We start from the raw sequence: 26,764 nt of genomic DNA on the forward strand, positions 1-26,764 counted from the left end.
TGTATAATCTTTGATGAAGAATGAAACTCAGGAGTGACTTCAGGACTAAGTTAAAAAGTTGTCTGGGGCCATACTCTTGGAGTTTCTCCAGTCTCTGTCAGACCAGTAAGTCTGGTCTTCTTTTTTTTTGTGAGTTATAATTTTGTTCTACATTTTTCTCAAGGTTTGTCAAGGACTCTCTACTGTGATCCCTGTCAGAGAAGTTGGTGATGGTAGCCAGGCATCATGTAGTAGTGCAGGACTCAGTGTGGTGGAGGCTGTGGTGGTTGTGGTTTATTAGTCCTTTGGACTAATCTTTCCCTTGAGTGTCTTTGGTTTTCTTCATTTTCCCTTGCTCCTGGTGGGGTGGGGCCAGTGGAGTATCTTAAAATGGCCACTCACAAGCTTTTAAGACCACAGACACTACTCACCAAAGTAGGATGTAGAACATTTTCTTTTTAAATTATGTTACGCCAATTGAACTAGATGTCCCCAGAGACCATGGCCCCGAGCCCTCAGCCCAGTAACCTGGTCACTCAGGGAGTTTGGATATGTCTATGAAGCTTCCACCTTTCCTTGGTCTAGCTGTGCTGACTTCCCCAGTACTGTGTACTATCTTACTCTTCACCAAGTTACCACTTACCTAACTTTGGTGAAGGTTAAGACAGTACACAATCCTGGGGCAAGGTCATGAAAGCTCCATAGACACATCCAAACTCTCTGAGGGACCGAATTGCTGGGCTGAGGGCTGTGGGGACCATGATCTCGGGGAAGATCTAGCTCAATTGGTATAACATAGTTTATAATGAAAACATTCTACATTCTACTTTGGCAAGTAGTGTCTGGGGTCTTAAAAGCCAGTGAGAGGCCATCTAAGATACTCCACTGGTCTTACCCCTTCAGGAGCAAGGGCGAATGAAGAAAACTAAAGATACGAGAGAAAGATTAGTCCAAAAGACTAATGGACCACAACTATCACAGCCTCCAGAGTTAACTCTGTTGATTTTATTAATTGGCATGGTATGCTTTTCATATCTTTTTAATGCAAAGAAAGACATATACTGATAAAACTAATCAATCTGGTATCTAGCATATACTCTTATGTTTTTGCTAAAATAAAGTAGAAGCTCTTTGAAAATGTACTAAAAGAAATAAAATGATGAATGACTACAGTTGAAATAAATATTTAGTGATATGCATGAATACAACAGATTTTAACTGCTGTTTTGAATAACACATACTGAGTCCAAAGGGTATCATGTAAAGGTTTTATTTCTGGCTCTGCCCATATATTTTAGAAAGTTGGCAGTCTCAGAAGATATTCAAGTTAGTTTTAAGCACTGTTTTAACTGTTTGAAGTTATCTCTTCCCAGTCAAAGACACATCCTAGGAATAAGTATTAAGAGTAGATATAAAGAATTGTTGAATGTTTAGATATGCAAGTAAAAATTATTTTAGCAGTCAATATTTCTTAGCAACCTTGATTGCTGAAAATGAAGAGGACTTGATGAAGATCAAAGACTACAGCCTTCAGTGTCGATGACACCTCAACATAATGAAAACAACAATCCTCACAACTGGACCAATAAACAACATCATGATAAAGCCAGAAAACCAAACCTGTTGCCATCAAGTCAATTCCGACTCATAGTGACCCTGTAGAACAGAGTAGAACTACCCCTTAGGGTTGCTAAGGAGTGACTGGTGGATTTGAACTGCCAACCTTTTGATTAGCAGATGAGCTCGTATCCACTACGGCACCAAGGCTGCAACATCATGATAAGTGGAGAAAAGCTTGAAGTTGTCAAGGATTTCATTTTACTTGGATCCAAAATCAACACCCATGGAAGCAGCAGTTGAGAAATTAAACAATGCATTACATTGGGCAAATCTGCTGCAAAAGACCTCTTTAAAGTATTTAAAAGCAAAGCTGTCACCCTGAAGACTAAGGTACGCCCGACCCAAGCCATAGTGTTTTCAATTGCCTCATATGCATGGGAAAGCTGGACGATGAACAAGGAAGACCAAAGAAGAATCGATGACTTTGAATTGTGGTGCTGGCAAAGAATATCGAATATTCCATGGACTGCCAAAGGAACAAACAAATCTGTCTTAGAAGTACAGCCAGAACACTCCTTAGGAGTAAGGATAGTGAGACTTCATCTCACGTGCTTTGGACATGTTATCAGGAGATACCAGTCCCTGGAGCAGGACATAATGCTTAGTAAAATAAAGGGTCAGCAAAAAAAGAGGAAGACCCTCAATGATGGATTGACAAAACGGCTGCAACAGCGGGCTCAAGCATGGCAATGACTGTGAGAATGGTGCAGGGGCGGGCGGTGTTTCCTTCCTGCTGTCCTAGGTGGGGTCGCTATGAGTTGGAACACACTCCACGGCACCTGACAGGAATAACAGGCCTGGTATATAACCAAAAAACCCGAACCAGTAGCTGCGGAGTCAACTCACGACTCCAGCTCATAGCAACCTCAGGTGTGTTGGAGTAGAACTATGCTCCACATGGTTCTCATGGGCTGATTTCTCAGAAGTAGATCACTAGGACTTTCTTCCCGGGTTAAGTCTGGATGGACTCCAATCTCCAATCTTTCTTAGGCGCTGATGACATTCACTGTTTGCACCACCCAGTCGCGAGTTAATAACTGTTAAGTGAATACAGCTGGGCAAGTGACCTCAGCTGGGCGTACTCCTTCCACCGAAAGGCACTGTTCAGTATGGAAAACCTAGAGAGACCCAGTGCAACCCACTGCCCTCCAGTCGATTCCGACTCATAGCGACCCTATAGGACAGAGTAGAACTGCCCCACGGAGTTTCCAAGGAGCGCCTGGCGGATTCAAGCTGCCCACCTTTTGGTTAGCAGACCTAGCACTCAACCACTACGCCCCCAGGGTTTCCAGACTCAGTCCAGGGCCCTTTTAATTAACTGACCGGGACGGAACAAACCCCGCCCCTGCAACGGCAGCCCGGGCTCCGCCCCTCTGCACCCAGTGGCCCTTTCAATTCCAGCCGGGACCAATGGGCGGCGGCGGCGGCGGCGGGGCGGAGCCCTGGCGGCGTGTGGAGCGCGCCGGCCATCAGGTCTCTGGGAACGTGAGGCGCTCGGACCCGAGACAGGAGCCCTCCTTCCCGGCCAGCGATGAGCTTGCCAGCCGTGCCCCCGAATCTGCAGCTACCTCCGAGTCAGAGGACGCAGCCCGCGTTCCGAGGTGGGGGAGGAGCGGCCGTTTGCCGGGGGAGGGGGCTTCGGGCCGTGGGCTCCGCGGGCTCGGGCTCAGGCCGGTGTCCGCAGACCAGCTCAGGGCGGGCCAGCCAGCAAGCGGGGTGCACAAGTCAGCTGCGCGCACCTCGCCCGGACAGGTCGCTGCGCCTCTGCTGACCTCACTCTCGTCCCCCGTGATACGGGTGGTAACGCAGTAGCACCCACTGCGGCCGTTACTGCCGCCGCACCCCCCCCCCCCGCCCCCGCCCGGCTCGGCAGCGAGGCTGGCGGCGGCGAGCGAGCCGGGGTGGCCGCGGGGGAGGGCCCGACGGCGGACTGCGCCTGCGCCGCCGCTCAGGTCCGCGCTCCGGGCTCGTTTCTGTGCGGCTGGAGTTTGATCTTTCCAGTTTAACAGCTTGACCTCAGACAAGGTTATGGAAACGCAGGGATGCCAGGGTCCTGAGGACTAATGTTATTTCTTTGTCCTACCTGTGGGAAAAAAGAAATTGAAGTGACTTACCCCACCCACTTCTGGCGAATGAGGCAGAACTTGGGGTCTGGTGTCTCGTCCGCACCCTTTACTGTCTTAAAGCCTAGCGTTTAGAAACCGTATGTTGAAAATAATGTTCTCCAGATTTTTTACTGTCATGCAGTAAGAATGTAATTCTTTTGCAGAGTGATTATAGAGACCTTTATGTTTGTTATTACTACGATTATTTCTCTAAAGTAAAAGAATTGGGAAATTTTTTGTTATATAGAAGATGTGAAGTTAAGTAGTACAATTTTCTAAATAAAACCTTCACCTAGTCAACAGTATTTATTTGAAGTTATTGTTTTAACTAATATTGACCGGTAGATCTTTCCTTTTATTATTTAGAGCAAAGACGACAAAAACTCGAGCAACGTCTATTAAAAGGAAAAACGCTTTTTGTATATAAACAGGAACATCAGATATTATCCAGGTGAAGTTTATTTCAATGAAGTTCTGTAAAATTGTATCAGAGCTGATATAATTTAAAAATATAACTATGAGCCAATATTTAATTTTAAAATTTCCAGTAGCCAGATTTAAAGTCTTTTTAAAAAATGAAGTTTAATATATTTTATTTAATCTAATATATCCGAAATATTGTCATTTTCAACATGTAATATATAGTATAAAATTACTGTTGAGATATTTTATATTCTTTTTTGGTACTAAGTTTTCAAAGTCTGGTGTATATTTTTACTTTCTCTATATCTCAGTTGGAAACCCTGGTGACCTAGTGGTTAAGTGGCATGGCTGCTAAGCAAAAGGTCAGCGGTTCGAAACTGCCAGGCACTCCTTGGAAACTCTACGAGACATTTCTACTCTGTCACTATGAGTCTGAATTGACTCCACGGCAGTGGGTTTGGTTTTGGTTTTTTTTGGATATCTCAATTTGAACTAGCCACATTTCAAGTGCTCAGTAGCCACATATGTGGCTAGTGGTGTAGTACTGGGCAGTGTAGTGTCAGATCTGTTTCTTTGTAAATTAATTCACACTCTAAGAGGATGTAATTTTAAAGCAGAGTATGTGTATATACTAAAATGTTGATTGATGGTTTATACAGTGCTATAAAGGTCTGTCAGTCTATAATTTAGCAAAAGTTTTAATGTTTTGGCAAGCTTTTTGGGGGGGCTCCCAAATGTTTGGTGATCATTTATTTTAGTCTTCACGCTCCATAGAAATATATTTTTATTAATTTTGTCTAAATTATAATGATAGGACGCAGTTGTGACAAAAACAAACAAATCTGTGGAAGTAAATATAAAGCAGAAATTCAAAAGGTCGCCTTGCTCTCTAGAGATAACGTCTAATAACATCTTCCAGGCTCTTTGTGTTCACACTAAGAGCATGGACTTTGGAGTAATAAGAACCTGGGCTGGAATCTGTAAGTTGGCCACTTACAGCTGTGTCACTTTGGGTAAGTTACTTGACCTCTTTGAGTCTTTTTACTTACACTAAGATAGAATTGGTTAATACATGTTTCTTGGGACTTAAATGAGATAGTGTATGTATTTTGCTATGTCTTGCCTGGTATATAGTGCGAACTCAATAAGCGGTAGCTATCGTTTCATGGTCTGTCAGTGGCATTACATACAGTAGATTGGTTCTTGAAATATTTTTTCTCCTGGTTTCCTTAATTTTCTTCCAACATCATTGTCATTCTCATGGGTTTAAAGGAAAGTCTCACTGTTTTACTTTACATTTTTTATGTTAATTACTTTATGTTAGGTCTTTATGAATACCTCTTCATACCCTTTCTCATGGTGGAAAGTAGTCAGATTTGGTTTATGTTTAGGAGATACAGCTGACAAGACTGGTGATGGATTAGGTATGGAATGCAAATGAAAGAGTGGAGTTAAAGATGATCCTGAAATGTTTCAGATTAGAGGCTAAAGAGACAAGACAGATAAATATAATACATAATCCTATACTGGAGGGGAATACTACAAAGATGTTTTTACGTCAGTTGACAACTACAGTATTTACAGTAGACTAAAGTAGTATACTAAAGTAAATGTAAATTTGGTAACTATATTGAGGTTATATAAGAGAATATCCCTAATTTTAGGACATTTAGATTTTTGAGAGTAAGGGGCTGAGGTGTATGTAACTTACCATAAAACAGTTGAGGAAAAAAAATTGTATATCTGCCGCATATGCACATTCAGAGAGTTTCACTTTATTTTCAAATAAAATTTTTTTTCTTAAATTTCTAACGTTATGTTAATAAGTTGCAGTAGTTAAACATTTTCTCCTTTCACAAAACCCATATTTCTTTAAGAAAAAAATGACATTAGGTTTTTTTTAGTAACTGTGTGAATAATGATACCATATATTGGGATGGGGAAAACTGAAGGAGGTGTGGCAGAATCAAGAGTTCAGCTTTGACCATGTTAAGTTTGAGGTGCCAATAAGATATTCACGCATAGATGCCAAATAGATGTGTCTGAAGTTCAGAGGAGAGATTGGTGCTGGTAATATAAGCTTGGGAATTTTCAGTGTACAGGCAGTCCCCTGGTTACAAACATCCAACATATGTATAATCTGTAGTTAGGAACCAACTCCATAAACCCTACATACATACATACATACAATGGTTCCTAATAACAAAGGGGCGCAACTTTAGGACGCGACATCAAAACATTATTATTACTGCATTATTATGTTAAAGATGTTTTAGTGTATCTGGAAGTGTTTATTGTTTTTATGCATAGAAAGGTACACTACGTACTAAAACAGATATTTGACTAACTGATATTAGATACAAACTGTACCTAACTGTTCGACTTAACATACAAATACAACAGAAGAATGGAACTCATTCATAGTCCAGGGACTGCCTGTATAGATGGTGTTTATTTAAAACGCCAGGACTGAATGAGATAGTAGTAATTTAAATAAGATAGTGACTCTCAACTGTTTACTTAATGAGGAATCAAATGGGATGGGGTTTATAATATTCATACATGATGGGAAAAAAATTCTAAAACTCTTCTTCTGGCTTAACCAAAAATCCGCACGAGCACTGTATGTACTCTTTCAAAAAAACAGATGTCGATTTAAATATTATTACTTGAGCAACAAACTGTTAAGTCAACCAATCAGGGTTGCAGTCTTTCTGGATCAAACATTTAACCTGTTAGTACTATTGAACAATTCTGTTTTACAATCAAAGTATGGGTATCTTAAGACTCCTTTGTTCAGATAATCCTTCTGAGAGCAGTTTTATAATGAAAACACAGAATAGGATTATATATTTCATATACATCTTCACATTGAACAGGTAAGATCTGTTCTCCTTGTCCTGAGATCTTTAGCTAGCAGTTAAGAAAGCAAGCAGTTTGAAGACTAAACACTAGAATTATATTAGCACTGACAGAAAAAGAGGAGTCCCTAGGAAGTATAAAACTAAAAAAGGCAGAAGAAAAGCTAAAAATTTGAATTGGGCAGATTAGGAAGAAGAGACAGAGACTTTAAAAGAAGTGAGGTAGGAGGAAAAGTTGGTGATCCAGTAGCAAAATGAAGGAAATGCTTACAGAAAGAATGATCAACTATCAGGTGCTACTGAGAGATCTAGCAAGATGAAGACTGAGAATTGACGATGAGATACAAAATCATGGAAATGATGACATTAGGAGCTTGAGTAGAATGGTACGGACAATTTCTTGATAGACATAGGCTGAAGAGAGAATGCAGGTGACAACATGAAGACAGTGAGCATAAATATCTTTTTGAAGGAGTTTTGCTGTAACGAAAATTGAGAAAATAGGTATTAGCTGAAAGACAATGTGAGGTTTAAGCCTTTTTAAGAGAGATATTGATCAAAGACTCCACAGAAGAATCCTAATCAAAAAGGAGGAAAATACAGACCAGGATTTCAAATTCTCATGGGCTCCAGACTTCCTGGAGTCATGAAGATTGGATGAACCCCTGAAACAATTGCCCTGAGACGATCTTTAAGACTTAAATGAAAAAAAGCCCTGATGTCCTCTTAAAACCAAACAACAGTTTAACTAGTAAAAAATGTCTGCCTTGAGCATTATGCTCTCTTAAGAACTATCTATATGGGATTAAATTGACAGTAGCAACTGGAAATACTAGATAACAACCATAGAGGGCGCTGAATTTATGTTAATGGGGGAGGAATAACTCAGAAAAGGAGGGTGATAATGGTTATAGAACTTGAATGTAATCAGTGCCACTAAATGGTACATGTAGAAACTTTTGAGTTGGTGTATGTTTTGCCATGTATATTCTCAACAACAAAATAAATTTATATGTTAAAAAATTAAAAAAAGAGAGATAAACATAGTGGTTATATGCTGATGGAAATGACCTCGGAGCAGGACAAGTTACTGATACTGAAAGATTAACAAATAAATGTAGGAGGAAATGCCTTGAGTAGAGAAGAGGGAATGGAATGGAGTGCAGAATTGGAGATTGAGAATTTGGCCCTCGATTGGCACAGCATCAGTTCATCCATTAAAACAGGAGGGAGGGCAGTATATAGGGATGGGGAAACAGGCTGGTAGAGTTTTGTGAAGGAAAGAAGCTAATCCGTGTTAAGATTGCTTCTGTACGCAAGGATGAAGAACAATTGAATCTGTGAAACATCTCACAACATGGATGAATCTGGAGGGCATTATGCTGAGTGTGAAGTAAGTCAATCACAAGATAAATACTATGAGACCACTATCATAAAAACTCAAGAAAAGCTTTGCACGCACAAAGAAACAATCTTTGATGGTTACAAAGGAGGGGAGGGGTGAGGGAAAGACATTGCACAGTATAGGGAAGTCAGCACAACTTGACCAAGGCAAAGTCATAGAAGCTTCACAGACAGATCCAAACACCCTGAGAGACAGAGTTACTGAGGTTGAGGGCTGGGGACCATGGTCGCCAGGGTGATCTAGGTAAATTGGTGTAAAAAAGTTCATAGAGAAAATGTTCTACGTCCGTCTTTGGTGAGTAGCGTCTAGGGTCTTGAAAGCTCACGAGTGGCCATCTAAGGTACGTCTACTGGTCCCATCCAGTGCAGAGCAAAGGAAAATGAAGAAAACTAAAGACATAAGGGAAATAATAGTCCAAAGGACTAATGGACCACAAGGACCGCAGCCTTCACCAGCCTGATGCCAAAAGAACTAGATGGTGCCTGGCTACCACCACCAACTGCTGACATCACAACAGAGCATCCCAGACAAAGGAGGAAAAAAAATGTAGAACAAAATTCAAATTCACCAAAAAAAAAAAAAAAAACTGGTCTGGCAGGGACTGGAAGAGCCCTCGAGGCTATAGCCCCGGACACCCTTTTAAGTCAGAACTGAAGCCACTCCTGAAGTTCACCCTTCAGCCAAAGATTAGATGGGTCTATAAAACAAAAACAAGTTAGGGACATGCGTCTTAGTTCAGTTGTGTATAGGAGACAAAATGGGCAACACCTGCTTAAAAGCAATGACGAGAAGGCAGGAAGGGACACGAAAAGCACATGAGTGGAAACAATTGGGGTGTGGAGGGGAAGAATGTTAACAGGTCATGGGGATTGCAACCAATATCACAATAATTTGTGTATAAATTGTTGAATGAGAAACTAATTTGTAAAGTTTCACCTGAAGCAGAATAAAAAAGATTGCTTCTGATTTTCTATATCATTATAGCATCAGAGCATGCTTTTAGCCCAGAAGTAGTAGAAGCTGAGGTCAGTAGGGGGCCTGATTAGTTGAGGTACTGCATGGGAGCAGCCTGGCAGGTTGACCCTAAGCATCATCTCCTTCCGCCTCACACCAAGCAGTAAGCCAGGCAATAGCAAGAGAGGTATTCGCCCCTGGTAGTAAATGTAGGAGATATTGCTATGTTCTGGGTGACTGGCAGTGTCTGGAAGGAACAAGAAGCCACCCACACTCAGAAAATAGTTGGAAAGATACACTGGTCAGTGGCACATTTTGACCCTTCTCTACCATTGAAAATGTACAGTACAAGCTATGTCAACAATTCTGCCCCTTCCACAAGCAAGACTGAGCACACAGAAATGAAAGGCCCACCCAAAAACCAAATCCACTGCCGTCAGGTCGATTCTGACTAATAGCGACCCCATAGAATTTCCAAGGCAGTAAATCCCTACAGAAGCAGACTCCCACGTCTTTCTCCCACGGAGCTGCCGGTGGTTTCGAATTGCCAGCCTTGTTGGTTAGCATTCAGGTCGCTATTCATTGTAAGAAGCATTTTTATTTTGTATACCATTAAGGAAAAAAAAATCCAATTAGACGTGCCACTGATTCTAAGACATATTCCAAGTTCAGAGATGTTAACATGAAAAACTATGCATGTTAGAATCAACTAAATTGGATATTTTTAGAATTGATCATTTTGGTTACACAATTCTAAGATGTATAGGTTCAGATTCTCTGAACCTGGAATCTTAGACTCAATGGCGTGTCTAAATGGATGGTGCTTTTTTCCTTTCTTAATGATAAGCAAAACAAAGGTGCTTCTTACAATTAATAGCATCTTAGATTTATTCAAATATGGTCAGTACATAGTCAAGAATTACCATAGGTGAGAAAATCCAACACAATGAAAGAAGTAAACTAAGCAGTCAGGGGAATGTATAGCAAAGGAAGTGGAATTTTAAGTATCTTTGAAGAGATAATATACCAAGCCAGGAACAGGTGGTAGTTATGAAAGAATCAATCGGACATCTGAGGAATGAAAAATATAATTGTTGAAATAAAAATATCTATGTCTGAATAGCATGGTGGACCAGCTGAAGAACAAATACCTGGGAATTCTTCCAGAACACAGCACAGAGGAATGGAAAGTCTGAGAATAAGTCAGGTGTCAGGTATGGAGAAGTCATCATCATGGATAACTCCAAGAGGAGAGAAAAGAGAGGAAGCAATATTTGAGAAGTAAAAGTTGAAATTTTCCTAGACTGAAGAAACCAGGTTCTTGAAAGAGTTTGGTGAGCAGGAAGAAAAAAATCTCATATTCTAGGTATGAGACATATGAAGAGTCTATATGAGAGAGGCCCCCTTCTGAAGATAACTTTTGTTCTTGAGCTAGAAACTGCCCTTCTCTCTTGTCTTCTAACCTTTCCTGAAACATAATAACAACTCTTAGTATAATCACCTGCTAAGAGATTCTCATGGCCTATACTAACCAATCTATACCTGTAAAAAGGACTTTGGGACAAATTCTTGAGGAAGCATTTGCTTTGGATAAATATCCTGAATGCAGTGCCACTTAGCCACCTAGAAACTAAGGGTCCACATGCTCCATGTAAATTAAGCTGTGAGTGTGTGTATAATATATTTTTAAAGTTTTCAGTGTAACTTACTAAGTACTTTAACCCAGGAAGGTGTTGCTTAATAGTTTTTGAAAACTTATTTGGTGACTAGAAAAGACTGGTTTAGAATGAGAATATCAAGTGTTTACATGTTATTAATGGGGTAAGGATGTTAAGACTTTACAAAAACAAGTACCTTTAAATTCCTCAGTATGAAATCACATTTTAATAAAGAAAAGTATCTCTTAGGACAAATGAAGTGCAGCTCAGTTCTTCCCTCTTTTTAAAATATAAAATCATGGAACCTGAAACCCATTGCCTTTGAGTCGATTCTGACTCATAGCCACCCTATAGGACAGAGTAGAACTGCCCCCATAGGGTTTTCAACACTATAAATCTTTACAGAAGCAGACTGCCACATCCTTCTCTTGAAAATTATGAACTCAGAGTTAATTGTTAATGTTCAGTGTCTCCCCCATGCTCCCTCAAAAAAGAAGACTTCTTAGTACATGATTAAATTTTTAATTTTTATTTATTTATTTTTTAATTAATAGAGACCAGAGAGTGATGACATCTAAGGACCAGTTCCAAAAAGGGATAAACGTTCCAAAACTAAAAACAAAAATGGTAAGATCTGGACACAGCACTCAAACAGTCCTTTTATTCCCCTACATAAATGCTTCATGAAAGAAATGAGTTCTGAAATACTGATTTGTCTGAAATAACTTTTTTAGGCTAATAAAGAAAATGCCAGTGGGCCTACAGGGATCAAAAATAATGTGACAATGGAAAAAAATTGTATTCCTTCAAAACCTAATGAATTAACCAATTCAGATTTAGAAATTGATACACATAATTGTGAGGATAATAATCAACCTCTTCAGTTGTTACCAATTAAAGATGACATCCAAAATCAACGTATGACATTTAGCCAGGCATTCCACCTTAAAAAAAATAATAAAAAGAAAGAAACGCTTACAGAAAAACCGAAGCAAGAAGCTAACATTCCCAAGAAACCTGTGCTTGGGTCTTATCATGGGAAAGTTGTTGAGTCTAAGATTAATTCATTCAGAAAACCTCTACAAGTCAAGGCTGAGAGTTCAGCAGCAAACAAGAAACCTTCAGCTCTGATCTCTAATGCCACCAAGCCTCGGCCCATGAGCGCCAGCAGCGTAACAGTGAAAAGTGATAGAGCCTCAAATATGACTACTACCACTAAAATCGTGAGCACTGGATCTCAGAGCAGACAACTTGTGCGAGCTCCTATTAGAAACCACCACGATAATACTCAGGACAAGGTGAAACAAGGCATCAGTAGAACCCCTGCCAATGTTACAATTCGGAAAGGACCTCATAGAAAAGAACAGACTCAATTAAAAACAGATTTATCTAGCGTCAAAACCAGTTCTGCTCAGGACATAAAAAGAAATGAGGCACGATCAAGAAGCATAGCATCTGAAATTGTAGCCAGGCCTGCTTCATCCTCTAATACCAGACTGATAGAAGAGTCGGAAACCATCGGCCAGCGAAGACATACTATAGCAAAGGCAAGTGTTGGTAGTAGATCGGGTCAGCCCAAAGAAACCGCAGAACAGAGAAAGTGAGTAGATGGAATTTTCTTCATTTTATTACCTTAATTTTCAATAGGGTAGTATTTGTGAATTTGGTTTGTTATTTCCTTGAGCGTATTAGAATTTTCTTCTGTGCAATCTCTTCTGTTATGTGAGATAAATCTAAGTAAATGTATATTGTGAAATTATAGGACCTAAAAGTTACTGTTTTGGGGTATGTTTTATTAAGTTGGTTTTTCTAATCTAAGTTAAAATGCCCAGTAATAATTGGAAAATATTTTATAAACTCTCCAATTAAAAATGCATTCTTGGGGGTCTTTAAGCATGTCATTGACTTTAATATGTTCAGTGTTTCTTTTTCTTGAGGTTTGTGAACTATGTGTGTGCCACCAGTGTGAAACTAAAGACCTGAAGCATTTTTTAGCTTTTTCTTTATTTGACAGAGTTCTGTCATCAGCATCATAGTAATGTTTATATGCTGCTTCTAACTGCAGAGCTCGTCTGACTGAGTGGAAAGCTGGCAAAGGAAGAGTGCTGAAAAGGCCTCCTGGCTCAGGAGATACCCAGCCTGAGGCTGCAGGGCAAAATGAAAAACCTGCTGGGTCCTTCTGGACTACCATGGCAGAAGAAGATGAACAAAGATTATTTACTGAAAAAGTAAACAAGACATTTTCTGAATGCCTGAACCTGATTAATGAGGTATATTGTCTTTATCTTATATTTGTGTAGCATTTATAGTTTGCAAGTTACCTTTGTAAACATCTCATTAAATTACATTGTCAATCTTTTTGACTAAGTTATGTCAGTAATGTTGGGTTGGATTAACATTAATTGTGAGATTGTTCCTCTTTAGCCTTTAACTGACTGCATTTTGCACTGAGTTCGTACAAGTATATCAAGGGAATATTTAGTTTTGATATTTGAATTTTAAATACTGTAATCTCCTGGGACATTGATATAGAGTAGGCTTGGGGTGGATATTTATTCTCTTTTCAACTCTGATACTTCTGTTTCTTAGGTTCGTTTGAACATGTTTACAAGTTATTTTTCCCAGTTACTACATGTTTTACCAGTGACTAACAACAAATTACTGAGCCATTATTATTACAGATTAAATTAAAGCTAACTAAAACATTTGCAAACAATATCCCATTAATCTAAACCAACACCATCATGGCTTTAAATTTTATTGTGGAATTTTGTTATTTGAACAGAAATCATCAAGGAGTATAATAATCAGCTCCATAATGTCTTCTTTATTTCCTAAGTATTCAGTCGGGCTTTGCTCACCTACTAGTGTTGCAGGTCCAGAGCAAACCTGAACAGGGTGCCATGTCAAATATTACTCCCATGTTCTTGAGTATCTTTAAACCTTTTGTGGTTCTGAGGACCAATGAAAGTTACAATCAGGGCAATGATTCTATTCTCATTTCTGTTCAGTTGAGGTTTGTTTTGATACTGTGGAATTTATCTGCCCTATTTTTTACTTTTTAAGTAAGGAGCCCTGGTGGTGGAAAGGTTAAGTGCTTGGCTGCTAACTGAAAGGTTGGTGGTTTGAACCCACCCAGTGGCTCCATGGGAGAAAGACTTTTAAAGTATATATAACTCTTATTGTACATAAGGAAACCCAGGTGGTATAGTGGTTAAGTGCTACGGCTGCTAACCAAAGGGTCTGCAGTTCGAATCCACCAGGCGCTCCTTGGAAACTCTATGGGGCAGTTCTATTCTGTCCTATAAGGTCGCTGTGAATCGGAATCGACTCGACGGCACTGGGTTTGGTTTTGGTTTTGGTTGGACTGTACATAAACCATCTCAGATTCATTTTCATCGTAATGTCAACACCTGACAAAGACAGGAAAAAAAAATTCTACAGACTCTCCTCACTCATAAAGTATGGTAGATGCAAGAATTTTAAATAAAGTATTAACAAATGGAATCTCACAGTATATAAGGGAATAAACCATAAGACCAAGTAAAGCATTAGTCAGTTTTTACTAACGCGTATCTAAACTAGTGTTTTATTTTCTGCTAATACTCATGACTGATAGGCTTCTTCATAGCCATTCAAAATAAGTTTGGAGTAAGGAAAATGATGATAATGAAGGCTTTTGTGAATATTTTTATATCAACTTTTTCCATCTTTGTCATTGATCTTGATTAGTAGCTTAATCACTAATTTTTCATAATTTATAGGCTAATGATATCACACACTTTATTTCTTGCTCCTTTAGGGATGCCCAAAAGAAGAAATATTGGTCACGCTGAATGATCTGATTAAAAATATTCCAGATGCCAAAAAGCTTGTTAAGTATTGGGTGTGCCTTGCACGTCTTGAACCTGTCACAAGTCCTATTGAACATATTATTACCATCTACGAGAAGGCCATCCTGGCAGGGGCTCAGGTGAGATGAAAACTTCCGCGTCTTTAATACAGTGCAAATGGTTCAGACTTGTTTATGAACACCTCACAATGTAATGTGGTAAAATTGTGGTTATGTATGTAGTAGTAATGGAAAGCTGTTTCTCAGCCTTCTAAAACTTTCTGTGTACTGGGGATAGTCAGACCGTAGAAAGTGGATATAAGCTGAAATGTAAATTTAATAAAACTTACCCTGAGAAATGTTGCAGGGCAACATGTCATTCTGTGCATTTTCTAGCTGGGAAATCTAGGAAGCTCAATTTTTAATATTAAAATTGTGCTTATTGACTATAAACCAAACAGAGTTAAATTAACTTTTAAAGTGTTATTGAGCTCTGATGGCTTTGTGAGAGAACTTTCCTTCATTTTAGGAGTATATCTGAGCCTCATACTCACATTTATGGATAATACGTTCCTTCCTGCCTACATATAAAGAGGCATTAAACTGGTTTCTCTAACATTATTGTATTCATAGTGGTTTGCTACGGTAACCTCTCACTCATTTCTTCCTAGTCTGTTGGTATAAAAAAACCTCAGTATAGAACAGATTGTGTCCTGAGGGTTTTTGTTTTTATGGGCAAATGGTTCTAAAACATATTTCCTTTCCACCAAGTTTCTCAGAAATGTGTTCTCTCTTAGAGATTTTTTAGATTTTTTCTTCTAATTCTTCTTTTTAGCCTTTCCATAAGAAAGGTCTGTTCACTGTGGTCTTAGCAAAGCCAAGAAATGCTATTTGAATCAAAACTTAGTCAATGGCTATTAGGTATAAAATACTTTGCCGAAAGGTGATTATATTGACAAAATCCCACCTAAGTGGAGTGTCGGATCCATCCCTACTACACTGGACCAGAAGAGACATTACTTAAGGCCACTTATGGCAGTGTAACTGGTAAGAAGCAGTAGTGTAAAGAGAAAAGTGTAACACCAGAGCAGAAGTTGGAAAACAAGGATCAAAATTAGCCAAGAAAATTGAAAGCAGGATAGGTGAGAAGTTCAGGGACTAAGACTATGAGCCAGAGCTCCCTTTTTGTATAACATCTTGTATATGTTGCATTAACTGGCATGGTGGCTCAAAGGAACATAGTAAATGCTTATAATGTGTGGCGTGTAATGGACACTTACTCAGTTTTTGAAAGAATGAAGTGTGTTGGACTGGTCAATCTTACACTGTTCAGAGATGTGTTTAACAGCATGTGAAACAAACATAACCATGGACTTAGATGTAGGAGCCCTTTTAGCTCTCTAGTAAGTACTCATGTTTGTTTTCTGCTTGTTCCTTAATTTTGTTCTCATCAGGCAAACAAGTTAACAAAGCCTTAAGGAAAATTAAGGAGGAAATTTTAAATTGATGAAATCTTATCCTTTAAATTTATTTGTATTTTATAAATAGGAAAAGACAGCCATTTTTCAATTTTAGTGACAAAATAAGTTGTTCTGAGATCATGGTTTAAAAAAACCACTGCCTTATTTTAAAATATAAAATCTTAATCACTATAGTTTTGATATTTTCAACTTGGACAATCTAGTTAATAACTGAGAATATGAAGTTTACGGGTTTACTTTCTTTGTTAAAAAAAATAATTAAGCCTATTGAAGAGATGCGACATGCAATTGCAGATATTCTAACAATGAAGAGTCAAGAAAAAGTTTATTTTGGTAAGTTTGTTTCTTTGATTTCCTTCAAGTGACTTGTAGTTTTATTAGATTTCTTTGTTGAATTAGTTTTTTCTTTTATCTTTTTAAACTTTTAAGTTAATGTAGGTACTTTTGTTGACCTACCTCCAATTCAGTGGGTTTATGTAGTATAGAGGATTTTTATTTAGGTAATGTGGTTCAAAATCCAAATTTGTCACTGAGGGTCTGTGAAAGTTACTTTACCTCTCTAGGCCTTCATTTCCTGTCTGTAAAATTCGGCAGTTTAACCAGATGATCTCTAAAGACCTTTTACTTACTAAATTCTAGGACGTATCCTATGCTGTAGAGCTCATTCAGGAATTCGTTTTGCTGGTAATAGTAGATAGAAATGAGACATGAGATTGACTAGCTGTCAGGTATATAAGATGTAAGCATATTTTAGAACCAGATATAGGCTGTGCCCATTACTGTGACCTTTGGCAAGAAATTTAATCCCTTACTTATCTGTAAAATGGGGATAATGTTAACATCTTCCTCAAGATTACTGGGATCACTGAGTGAAACAATCTATATGAAGAAAGTATTAAAAAAAATAAAGTATCAATCTATGGCATATAGTAAGTACAAATTTTAGCCATTAACAGATGGACTAAAATCAGTATATATAAATGTAAGGTAATTCGTTTCCTCATTTAGAGTTCTTTCCAGTTTTTCCTGCAATACTGTACATCACTCAGTCAATAAATACTTGGGTACCTGTTATGTACTGTCTTTACTTATATCTGGTTATTTTCTTTTGATTAATTTTAACAAGAGTCAAACAGTTTCAACTCTTTAAGGCTCCTGATATATGCTGCCAAATTGCTTTCCAGAATAGTTATAGGTATCCTTTTTAGTACACAAAATGAATTTAAAATGTAGGGGTCTGAGTCAAGGAGTAATGTTTGAATAAAATTAAAGATCATACTAATATTATAAATTGTGTTATATGTTTTTGGTTACATATATTACAAAAACCAGTTCAAGGAGGTTAATATGCTAATGGTTGTGTGTGAGGAATACATGCTTCTATTGTTAGTATGTTTGTTTGAACAGAGAATATTTCCATTTAAAGTGGCTGTTACTATGCCTAGGGAGAATATAGAAGATGTATGTGATCCTATCATACTGAAACCTAACCAACCCATTGCTGTGAAGTCGATTCCAACTCATAGGGACCCTATAGGACAGAGTAGAACTGCCCCACAGGGTTTCTGAGGAGCAGCTGGTGGATTCAAACTGCCAACTTTTTGGTTAGCAACTGAATGCTTTAACCACTGTGCCACCAGGGCTCCCTTATCATACTAGTAATATTTAATGAAGGAGCTTGAGAAGGAATGGCTAGATAGGTAGAGGAAAACCAGGAAAGACTAGTTACCAGAAACAAGAGGAGAAAGGTTTAGGAATAACCTGATTTTGTCTCCTAAGTGCTAAAGAACAAAGTAGAAATAAGAATTTCATAAAAAGCCATATTCCTCATAATTCTCACTGCCTCTAGACATATGTGGAAAGAAAAACAAGCATTTAAATTTGACTCAGTTATTCTGTATTATTCCTTAATAGAATAATACTAGTAAGTAGAATTTTTGCTAGGAAATAGAGTATTTATTACATTGTTTATAGTCGTTAGGTACCATCTAGTCCATTCTGACTCATAGCAACCCTGTGTATGACAGAAACACTGCCCAGTCCTGTGCCATCCTCAAAGTTGTTGCTATGATTTAGCAAATTGTTGTAGCCACTTTGTCCATCCATCTATCTCATCAAGAGTCTTCATCTTTTTCGCTGACCTCTACCTTACCAAGCATGTCTTTCTCCAGGGGTTGGTCCCTTCTGATAACATCTCCAAAGGACGTAAGACAAAGTCTCACTATCCTCAATTTCAGGGAACACTCTAGCTGTACTTCTTCTAAGACAGATTTGTTCGTTCTTCTGGCACTCCTTGGTATATTCAGTATTCTTCGCCAGCACCATAATCACCATAATTCAAAGGCATCAGTTCTTTTTGGTCTTACTTATTTGTTGTCCAGCTTTCCATGTGAGGCAGTTGAAAATATCATGGCTTGGGTCGGGTGCACCTTAGTCCTTAAAGTAACATCTTTGCTTTTTAACACTTTTAAAGAGGTCTTTTGCAGCAGATTTGCCTAATACAACACGTTGCTTGATTTCTTGACTGCTGCTTCCATGAGCATTGTTTGTGGAACCAAATAAAATGAAATCCTTGCAGACCCCAAATTCTCATAAAAAGACCAGACTTAATGGTCTGACTAAGACTAGAAGAATCCCGGCGGTCATGGTCCTCAAACCTTCTGTTGGCCCAGAACAGGAACCATTTCTGAAGCCAACTCAGCAGACATGGATTGGACTGGACAATGGGTTGGAGAGAGATGCTGATGAGGAGTGAGCTACTTGCATCAGGTGGACACTTGAGACTGTATTGGCATGTCCTGTCTGGAAGGGAGATGGGAGGGTAGAAGGGGTTAGAAACTGGCAAAACGGTCACGAAAGGAGAGACTGGAAGGGAGCAGGCTGACTCATTAGGGAGGAGAGTAAGTGGGAGTATGTAGTAAGGTGTAAATAAGTTTATATGTGAGAGACTGACTTGATTTGTAAACTTTCACTTAAAGCACAATAAAAATTATTTTAAAAAAAATGAAATCCTCGACAACTTCAGTCTTTACTTACTATGATGTTGCTTATTGGTCCAGTTGTGAGGATTTTTTTTGTTTTGTTTTCTTTATGTTGAGGTGCAATCCAGACTGAAGACTGTAGTCTTTTATCTTTATCAGTGTTTCAAGTCCTCTTCGCTTTCAGCAAGCAAGGTTGTGTTATCTGCATAATGCAAGTGGTTAATGAGTCTTTCACCAATTCTGATGTCACATTCTTCTGCATATAGTCCAGCTTCTAGGATTATTTGCTCAGCATACAGATTGAATGAGTGTGGTGAAAGGATACAACCCTGATGCACACCTTTCCTGATCTTAAACCACACAGTACCCGCCTTGTTCTGTTTGAATGATTGCCTCTTGGTCTACGTACAGGTTCCGCATGAGCAAATTAAGTGTTCTGGAATTCCCTTTCTTCACAGTGTCATTCATAATTTGTTTTGATCCACATAGTGGAATGCCTTTGTATAGTCAGTAAAACACAGGTAAACCATCTTTCTGGTATTCTCTGCTTTCAGCCAAGATCCACCTAACAGCAGCAATGATATCCCTCGTTCCATGTCCTCTTCTGAATCTGGCTTGAATTTCTGGCAGTTCCCTGTCGATGTATTGCTGCAACCGTTTTTGAATGATCTTCAGCAAAAATTTACTTGTGTGTAATATTAATGGTATTGTTCAATAATTTCCCCATTCCACTGGGTCATCTTTCTTTGGATTGGTTACAAATACGAATCTCTTCCAGTCAGTTGGCCAGGTAGCTAGCTGTCTTCCAGATTTCTTGCATAGAGAAGTGAGCACCTTCAGCGCTGCACCCATTTGTTGAAACATCTCAGTTGGTATTCTGTTAATTCTTGGAGCATTGTTTTTCACCAGTGCCTGCAGTGCAGCTTGGACTTTTTCCTTCAGTACCATCAGTTTTTGATCATATTCTGCTTCCTGAAATGGTTGAACATCAACCAGTCTTTTTGGCACAGTGACTCTGTGTAATTCTTCCATTTCTTCTTTTGATGCTTCTTGCATCATTCATTATTTTGCCTATAGAATCCTTCAGTATACCAACTGAAGGCTTGAATATTTTCTTCGGTTCTTTCAGCTTGAGAATTACATGTTCTTTTTTGGGTTCCAGACTCCAGGACTTTGCACACTTCATTATAATACTTTGTCTTCTTAAGCTGCCCTATGAAGTTCTCTGTTCAGCTCTTTTACTTCCTCATTTCTTCCAATCACTTTAGCTACTCTGCATTCAGAGTGTCTTCTGACATCCATTTTGGTCTTGTCTTTCTTTCCTGTATTTTAAATGACCTTTTGCTTTCTTTATGTACGATGTCCTTGATGTCTTCCCACGGCTCATCTGGTCTTTGGTCGTTAATGTTCAGTGTGTTAAATTGATTCTTGAGATGGTCTCCAAATTCAGGTGTTATATACTTAAGGTTGTATTTTTGTTTGCATGGACTCACTTTAATTTTCTTTAGCTTCAGCTTGAACTTGCGTATGAGCAATTGATGGTCTGTTCTGCAGTCAGTCCCTGGCCTTGTTCTGACTGATGATGCTGAGCTTCTCCATCGTCTCTTTCCACAGATGTAGTCGATTTCATTCCTGTGTTTTCCATCTGGTAAGGTCCACTTCCATGTTTATTTTGTTGAAAAAAGGTATTTGCAATGAAGAAGTTGTTAGTCTTGCAAAATTCTGTCATCCAATCTCTGGCATCACGTGTATCCCTAACGCCATGTTTTCCAACTACAGATCATACTTCTTTATTTCAGCTTTCGCATTCCTATCACCATCCATTATCAATGCATTTTGATTGCATGTTTGATCAATTTCAGACTGCAGAAGTTGGTAAAAATCTGCAATTTCCTCACTTTTGGCATTAGTGGTTGCTGCATAAATTTGAATAATAGTCATATTAACTGATATTCCTTGTAGGCGAACGGATATTTTCCTATCACTGACAGCGTTGAACTGTTCTTTTTGATGATGAATGCAACGACATTCTCTTGAATTTGTCATTCCTGGTGTGGGAGATGATATGATTGTCTAATTTAAAATGGCCAATACCAGTCCATTTCAGCTCACAAATGCCTAGGATATTGATGTTTATGTGTTCCATTTCATTTTTGACAACTTCCACTATTCTTACATTAATACTTCATACATTCCACGTTCTGATTATTAATGGATATTTGCAGCTGTTTGGGGAAAAAAGGTATCCATAAACTCTAAGCTTTCTGAATTGTATAAATTTTAAGTATAAAACCAGTATTACAAAGCAAAATTATTTGTAAGTAGTAAGAGAACTTTACTGGGAAATGTAGGACACTTACCGGGGTGTCTCTCAGGTACCTCAAACCCAACATATCCAAAATTGAACATGTAATTTTCCCCTAAATCTAATAATTTTGGTTCCCTGTCTCAGTATGTGCTATACAGTTGTCTAAGCTAGAAGTCTTTGAGTTATTTTTCACTTCCCTCTTCCTGTTCCCAGCTATTCAAAGTCCAGTCAGTATAACTTTCTACTTGTCTCTTAAAATCCATCTGCTTCTTTCCATCTGTACTCTCATTATTATTGTTAGGATCACCTAAACTCTTACCCCTGGACAACAGCAGTAGTCCCCTAACTGGTTTCCTGCCTTTGTGCTCTTGCTCCATTCCAATCCATTCCCAGTAGGATAACCCAAATGCCCTGTCACTTACCTGCTTAAATTCCTGGGTCCAGCCTCTTCTCATGTCACTCCCCCCTCTCTCATATCCCTAAGTTACTTCATTATTTTTATACTTTTTCATTTCCTACAAGGGGCCGTGTTACCTCTTGTCTCGCGGTCTCTCTAAAACAGTCTTCTACTCTTCCTTTACCTAATTCCTACTTACCCTTTAAACTTCAGTTCAAATGTCACTGCTTTGGTCTCTTTCCCTGATACCCATGTCTCTTCCTGCAAACCCAACTAAGTTGATGCACCTCTTTTGTGCACCCTGTCTTCCTTTTGAACTGTAAACTCAATGGTCAGGACAGTGTCTGATCTTCTTCACCATTGTATCCTCAGTACTAATGCAATGCCTGGCATATATTAGGCACTTGAATATTTGTTGAATTAATGGATTCCACCTGTCCTTACTTCAACTTCCATTCACCAAAAAAAAATAATAAATTACCATGCAACTGAAACATCTCTTAGTAAAATCTCTGATAATTTCTTAATCAAATCTGTAGGTCTTCTCAGCTCAGTGGATTTGCCAGAATGTCTCACAATTATTTCAAATCTAAATCAAATCTTTATCTTCCTCACTGCTTTCTTATACCTGTTATCCCTTCCCCCAAAAACAGGGAGAGGGGAAACAGAAAAAGAAAAAACCCTGCTCTGGCATTAAAGTCAAGGGATTTTGTAAGGTATGCCCCTAATACACATGCACACTCATTTAGACACACATCTTTTTTTATATGTTCATTTGTTCATTAAATTCTGTCTATTCTATTTCAGAAATATCTCTCAAATTGGGCTTTCCTTCCCACCCCTACTTTTATCACATTGCTTACAACAGCTTTGTCTTCTTACCATCACAGATCATTAGTTTTCATTTGCTGTCTTACTAGACCTTATTTAACAGTGACCATATCTAATTTTATCTGGTTCTGCACTGTTTTGTGTTTGCTTTTTAACCAAACTTCTTACATATAAAGTTCATGACAGTCTAGCCCCAGCCTGCCTCTCTGAGCTCACCACCTCCTCCCCACACTCCTGCCTTACTCCTTACCCTATATTTTATTCTGAGGACAATGGTCCTTTAAATGTTGTCTTAATAGATCATTTCCCTTTTATGCTTCACACTAAGACTATCCTTCATGGTCTTGTCAAGTACTTGTTTTTCAATACCCAGCTGAAATATCACTTGTGAAGTCTTCCCTAGCTATCCCCCTTCCCCACAAGGAAAGGTCATTGTTCCTTTTTAAGATTTATAGCCCTTTATTCTTGCCTCAGCTACAGCATTTGTCTTATTTATAATTATTTTCAAATATGTCTCTTCACTGACGGTCAGTTCTCAAGGACTAGGATGATTTCATTCTTATATTTGTATCTAAAATCAGGGACACATAAGAGATACTCGGTAAATAATTATTAAATAGTTGGCAGCAATGTTTGCTAAGAAAATGTAATAGTCAAGAGATGGCAGTTTGGTTCTTCTGAAAATTTGGTCAACTATGAATAACTTGTGTCTTCTGAATTTGTTTTTAATTTGGCCAAAGCTTAATCTATAAATGTATTTTGTTTAGCAAACAATATTGAGGAGGCAACCAAGGAAAAAGTGCAAGAACTCAACGTTAAAGACATAGGCCTTAGTCTAGAGCCAGGAGAACCGAAAATGGAAAATAAACATCATAGAAGTGTGAAATTTCATGATTGTGAAAAAGAGCAAGAGGACAAAACAAAAAATCCAGCCGATGGTGTTGAAACTTCTGATAAAGAAACCAGGGAGGGTTGTTTGATTAAGTATAATGTGTCTACTACGTCATACTTGCAAAGGTAAACATTTAAAATGTAACATGCTATGATTTATTTTTATGCTTTTGGATAATAAATGTAGTATTTTTGATAATAGAAAGATTTTCAAACAGATGGAATGTGATTGGGACATTTTACCTTTTAAATACTATATTTACTTTGTTTTTCTCTAAATAGTGCCATTTTGAAAAAGAAAACTTTCACATCATTTTACTTTAACCTCTTATTGTATATTGCGTAGTATTAGCAGGTTTGAACTGAACAACTAGCCAATTCTACAGATACTTAGGTTTCTCCTGTGTAGAATTTGTAACATCAAGTAGAGAAAAGAGTAAGTTCCTCACTTCCAGGATCTTGCAGTAATGTCCATCCCTTTCTGTAAGACAAGCAATCAAATGGTTGTAACATAAGATATAGTATAAATAGCAGTAGAGAGCAAAGGTGTTCACACACATTTTTGAACTTCAGGAATAATTTTGTGTTTTCTTTTTCAGTGCAAAAAAGAAGATTCAGTTTGATGAAACAAATTCTGTATTTAAAGAGCTCAAGTTTCTAACACCAGTGAGACGTTCTCGACGTCTTCAAGACAAGACTTCTAAATTGCCAGATATGTTAAAAGACCATTATCCTTGTGTGTCTTCATTAGAACAGTTAGCAGAGTTGGGATGTGAAACTGATGCTTTTGTGTGCCGTCCTAATGCAGCACTGTGCCTGATGGACACAGAGGACAAAACAACCCAGGAGAAATAAAGCTATAATAAGGAATGGGGCTTTATTATTTCTGGGGTGCTTTGTTTTTTTTGTGGCTCTGTATTTCTCTGTGGTCTGGGCTGGCCAGGTACATAAGTATTCTCAGTATTCATGGCAGTGAGCTGCTTTACTGATTTTCATATTATAGCAGAAGTTGCCTTTGATGCATCAGAATCCCAGTCCTTCTTTGTCAATCTCAACAGAGACCGAGTTTTTCTTGAAGATAGGAAAATTTTGTCAGGTAGTTCACTATGTTCCTTGAGTATCAACAAAACATGTCCATGCAAATTTATAAATTTTGTCTAGAACACCTCATTTTCTAATGATGTAGCATTACTGTAGTTACAGTTAATGACTTACAATGTTTCTATAATTTTGGACTTCTTAAAAGTAAAGTGAACAAACTAACAGTACAGTGAAACTTGTTGATATTCAAGGCAACTCCTGCTATAATGTGAAAATTAGTAAAATCATAGTTTAGAATATAACTCCTTGCCTTTAAACAGAATAGTAACTTTTATTTTGCCCTTTTTTTTTTTTTTGATGATTCTGGATGGACCTGAAAGTCAGCAATTGTGATGTGTAGAGTGACTCCCTCCAAACATTTAGACACATAAGACTTAGCTTGTTTTTTCACCAAATGCTTATTGCCCAGAGTGTTGTGCTCTTCGTGACCCTTGGACTGCCTATGGTTCTTCACTGTCACTTTTCATCAATGCTAGTGGGTTTGTTTCTGTGGCCTTTGGCTTGTTTCTACTTGTAACTGAGGTCATCAAGAAGAATGATTAACCAAATACTCCATTTCTAAGAGAAAGTACTTTGTGGTAAGAAGGAAAAGGTGTCAAATTTAGTGGATATTAGAAACTTTAAATCTAGTCTGAGTTCCTTTCTTCAGTTCTTTTTGTAACTTTGACTACCTAAAATATTAAAATAATAACTTTATAGCTTCATTTGGTGTAGTTTATAGACTATTAGAATGGAGTTAGGAAAGAAATATATATTGTTTAAGAAATATCATAGTTTAGATAACATTTCTAAAATAACAAACTTTTTTCCTCATGATATAAACACCTATAACTTAACTTTTAAATCATGTCTTCATAAACAGGACAATTATATACAGTAAACAGTTCTCTTCCACACATAATTCCCACCAATAAAGTTGATTTATAAAGCCCTGAAGTAATACTCGGTATACATCTACCAATTCTGCAGTTTCACGTAAGTGATTTTCATTGTAAAAGATTAAGATAGTATTAAAACTATGTATGCTATGTGAATGTAGTTGAAGATTACATATTCTTACATAATTTGTTTATTCATTCCATGTGTATAATAGCACCAATCCTTGTTCTATTTTTGTCTTCTCATGTTCTGTAGAGTAAGGCTTTTTTTCTTTTTTACTTGTGTAATAATGTGTACAATAAACTAAAATGTCTGTATCATGATGTTCCAATACATTTATTTCAACAAATATTTTATAAAATGCAGGTTAACCACGGTGAATGAATTTGAACTTTACCTTTGAATACACTGTATGAAGATTTGAATTGAGGTTTTTGACACATAAATAAGTGTGTGCTTATTGGTGTATTTCCTTCTGAAAAATGATCATCAGTCTAAACATCTAATTTTTCATTTGAACAGAAACAATAACTCATATTCTTCATTTTATTTTTTCATACTTTGACCCAAAATGTGCTGTTTTGAAATAAAGTTCAAGCTGGCATACACTCTTACCTTTATTATATCCATAGCATATGGTTCATATTCCATAGCTTGAAATACTTTGGTGAAATAGCACTCAAGAAATAAACTGTGAGGCAGGGCCAAGATGGTGGAGTAGTCAGATGCTTCCTGTGGTCCCTCCTACAATAAAGACTTAAAAAAGCAAGTGAATCAATTATATATGACAATCTAGGAACCCTGAACATCACATGCAAAGTTGAGGAATCAGACTGAGCGGCAGGGGGAGGGAGTGACAGTTCAGAAGAAACGAGAGGTTGACCAGACCTAACCTGGTGGGAACTGGCACCCCACAGGCCAGATCTGCTGGAGCCAGTGCAGTGAAACAAACAATGGCATTCAGGATGTGTTTTCGACATCAGGAGAGATGGAGCAGAAGAGAGTCCACTCACACGTCCAGAATCAGTGAAAAGCAGCGCTCAATCAGCAAAAGATGA

At 38.0% G+C, this 26,764-nt stretch overlaps 1 protein-coding gene across 4 annotated transcripts; it reads left to right on the plus strand.

The window, feature by feature from the left end:
• The first annotated feature begins 3,042 nt into the window (after positions 1 to 3,042).
• CKAP2 (cytoskeleton associated protein 2) lies at positions 3,043 to 25,953 on the plus strand. 4 transcript variants are annotated; one of them, XM_049853319.1, is made up of 9 exons: positions 3,043 to 3,200; positions 4,071 to 4,155; positions 11,560 to 11,632; positions 11,740 to 12,605; positions 13,071 to 13,275; positions 14,808 to 14,978; positions 16,582 to 16,651; positions 23,603 to 23,852; positions 24,326 to 25,953. In XM_049853319.1, the coding sequence occupies exons 1-9, from the start codon at positions 3,131 to 3,133 to the stop codon at positions 24,579 to 24,581; spliced, it is 2,046 nt and encodes a 681-aa protein (XP_049709276.1). In that variant the 5' UTR covers positions 3,043 to 3,130; the 3' UTR covers positions 24,582 to 25,953. The 4 variants fall into 4 exon arrangements, with proteins under 4 accessions (XP_049709276.1, XP_049709279.1, XP_049709278.1 ...); XM_049853322.1 differs by lacking the exon at positions 3,043 to 3,200 and adding an exon at positions 10,471 to 10,561 and having other exon boundaries at positions 4,102 to 4,155; XM_049853321.1 differs by lacking the exon at positions 3,043 to 3,200 and adding an exon at positions 4,942 to 5,140 and having other exon boundaries at positions 4,107 to 4,155.
• The last annotated feature ends 811 nt before the right edge of the window (positions 25,954 to 26,764 follow it).

The sequence above is a fragment of the Elephas maximus genome, chromosome 14 (assembly GCF_024166365.1).
Source record: "Elephas maximus indicus isolate mEleMax1 chromosome 14, mEleMax1 primary haplotype, whole genome shotgun sequence".
Taxonomy (NCBI): Eukaryota; Metazoa; Chordata; class Mammalia; order Proboscidea; family Elephantidae; genus Elephas; species Elephas maximus.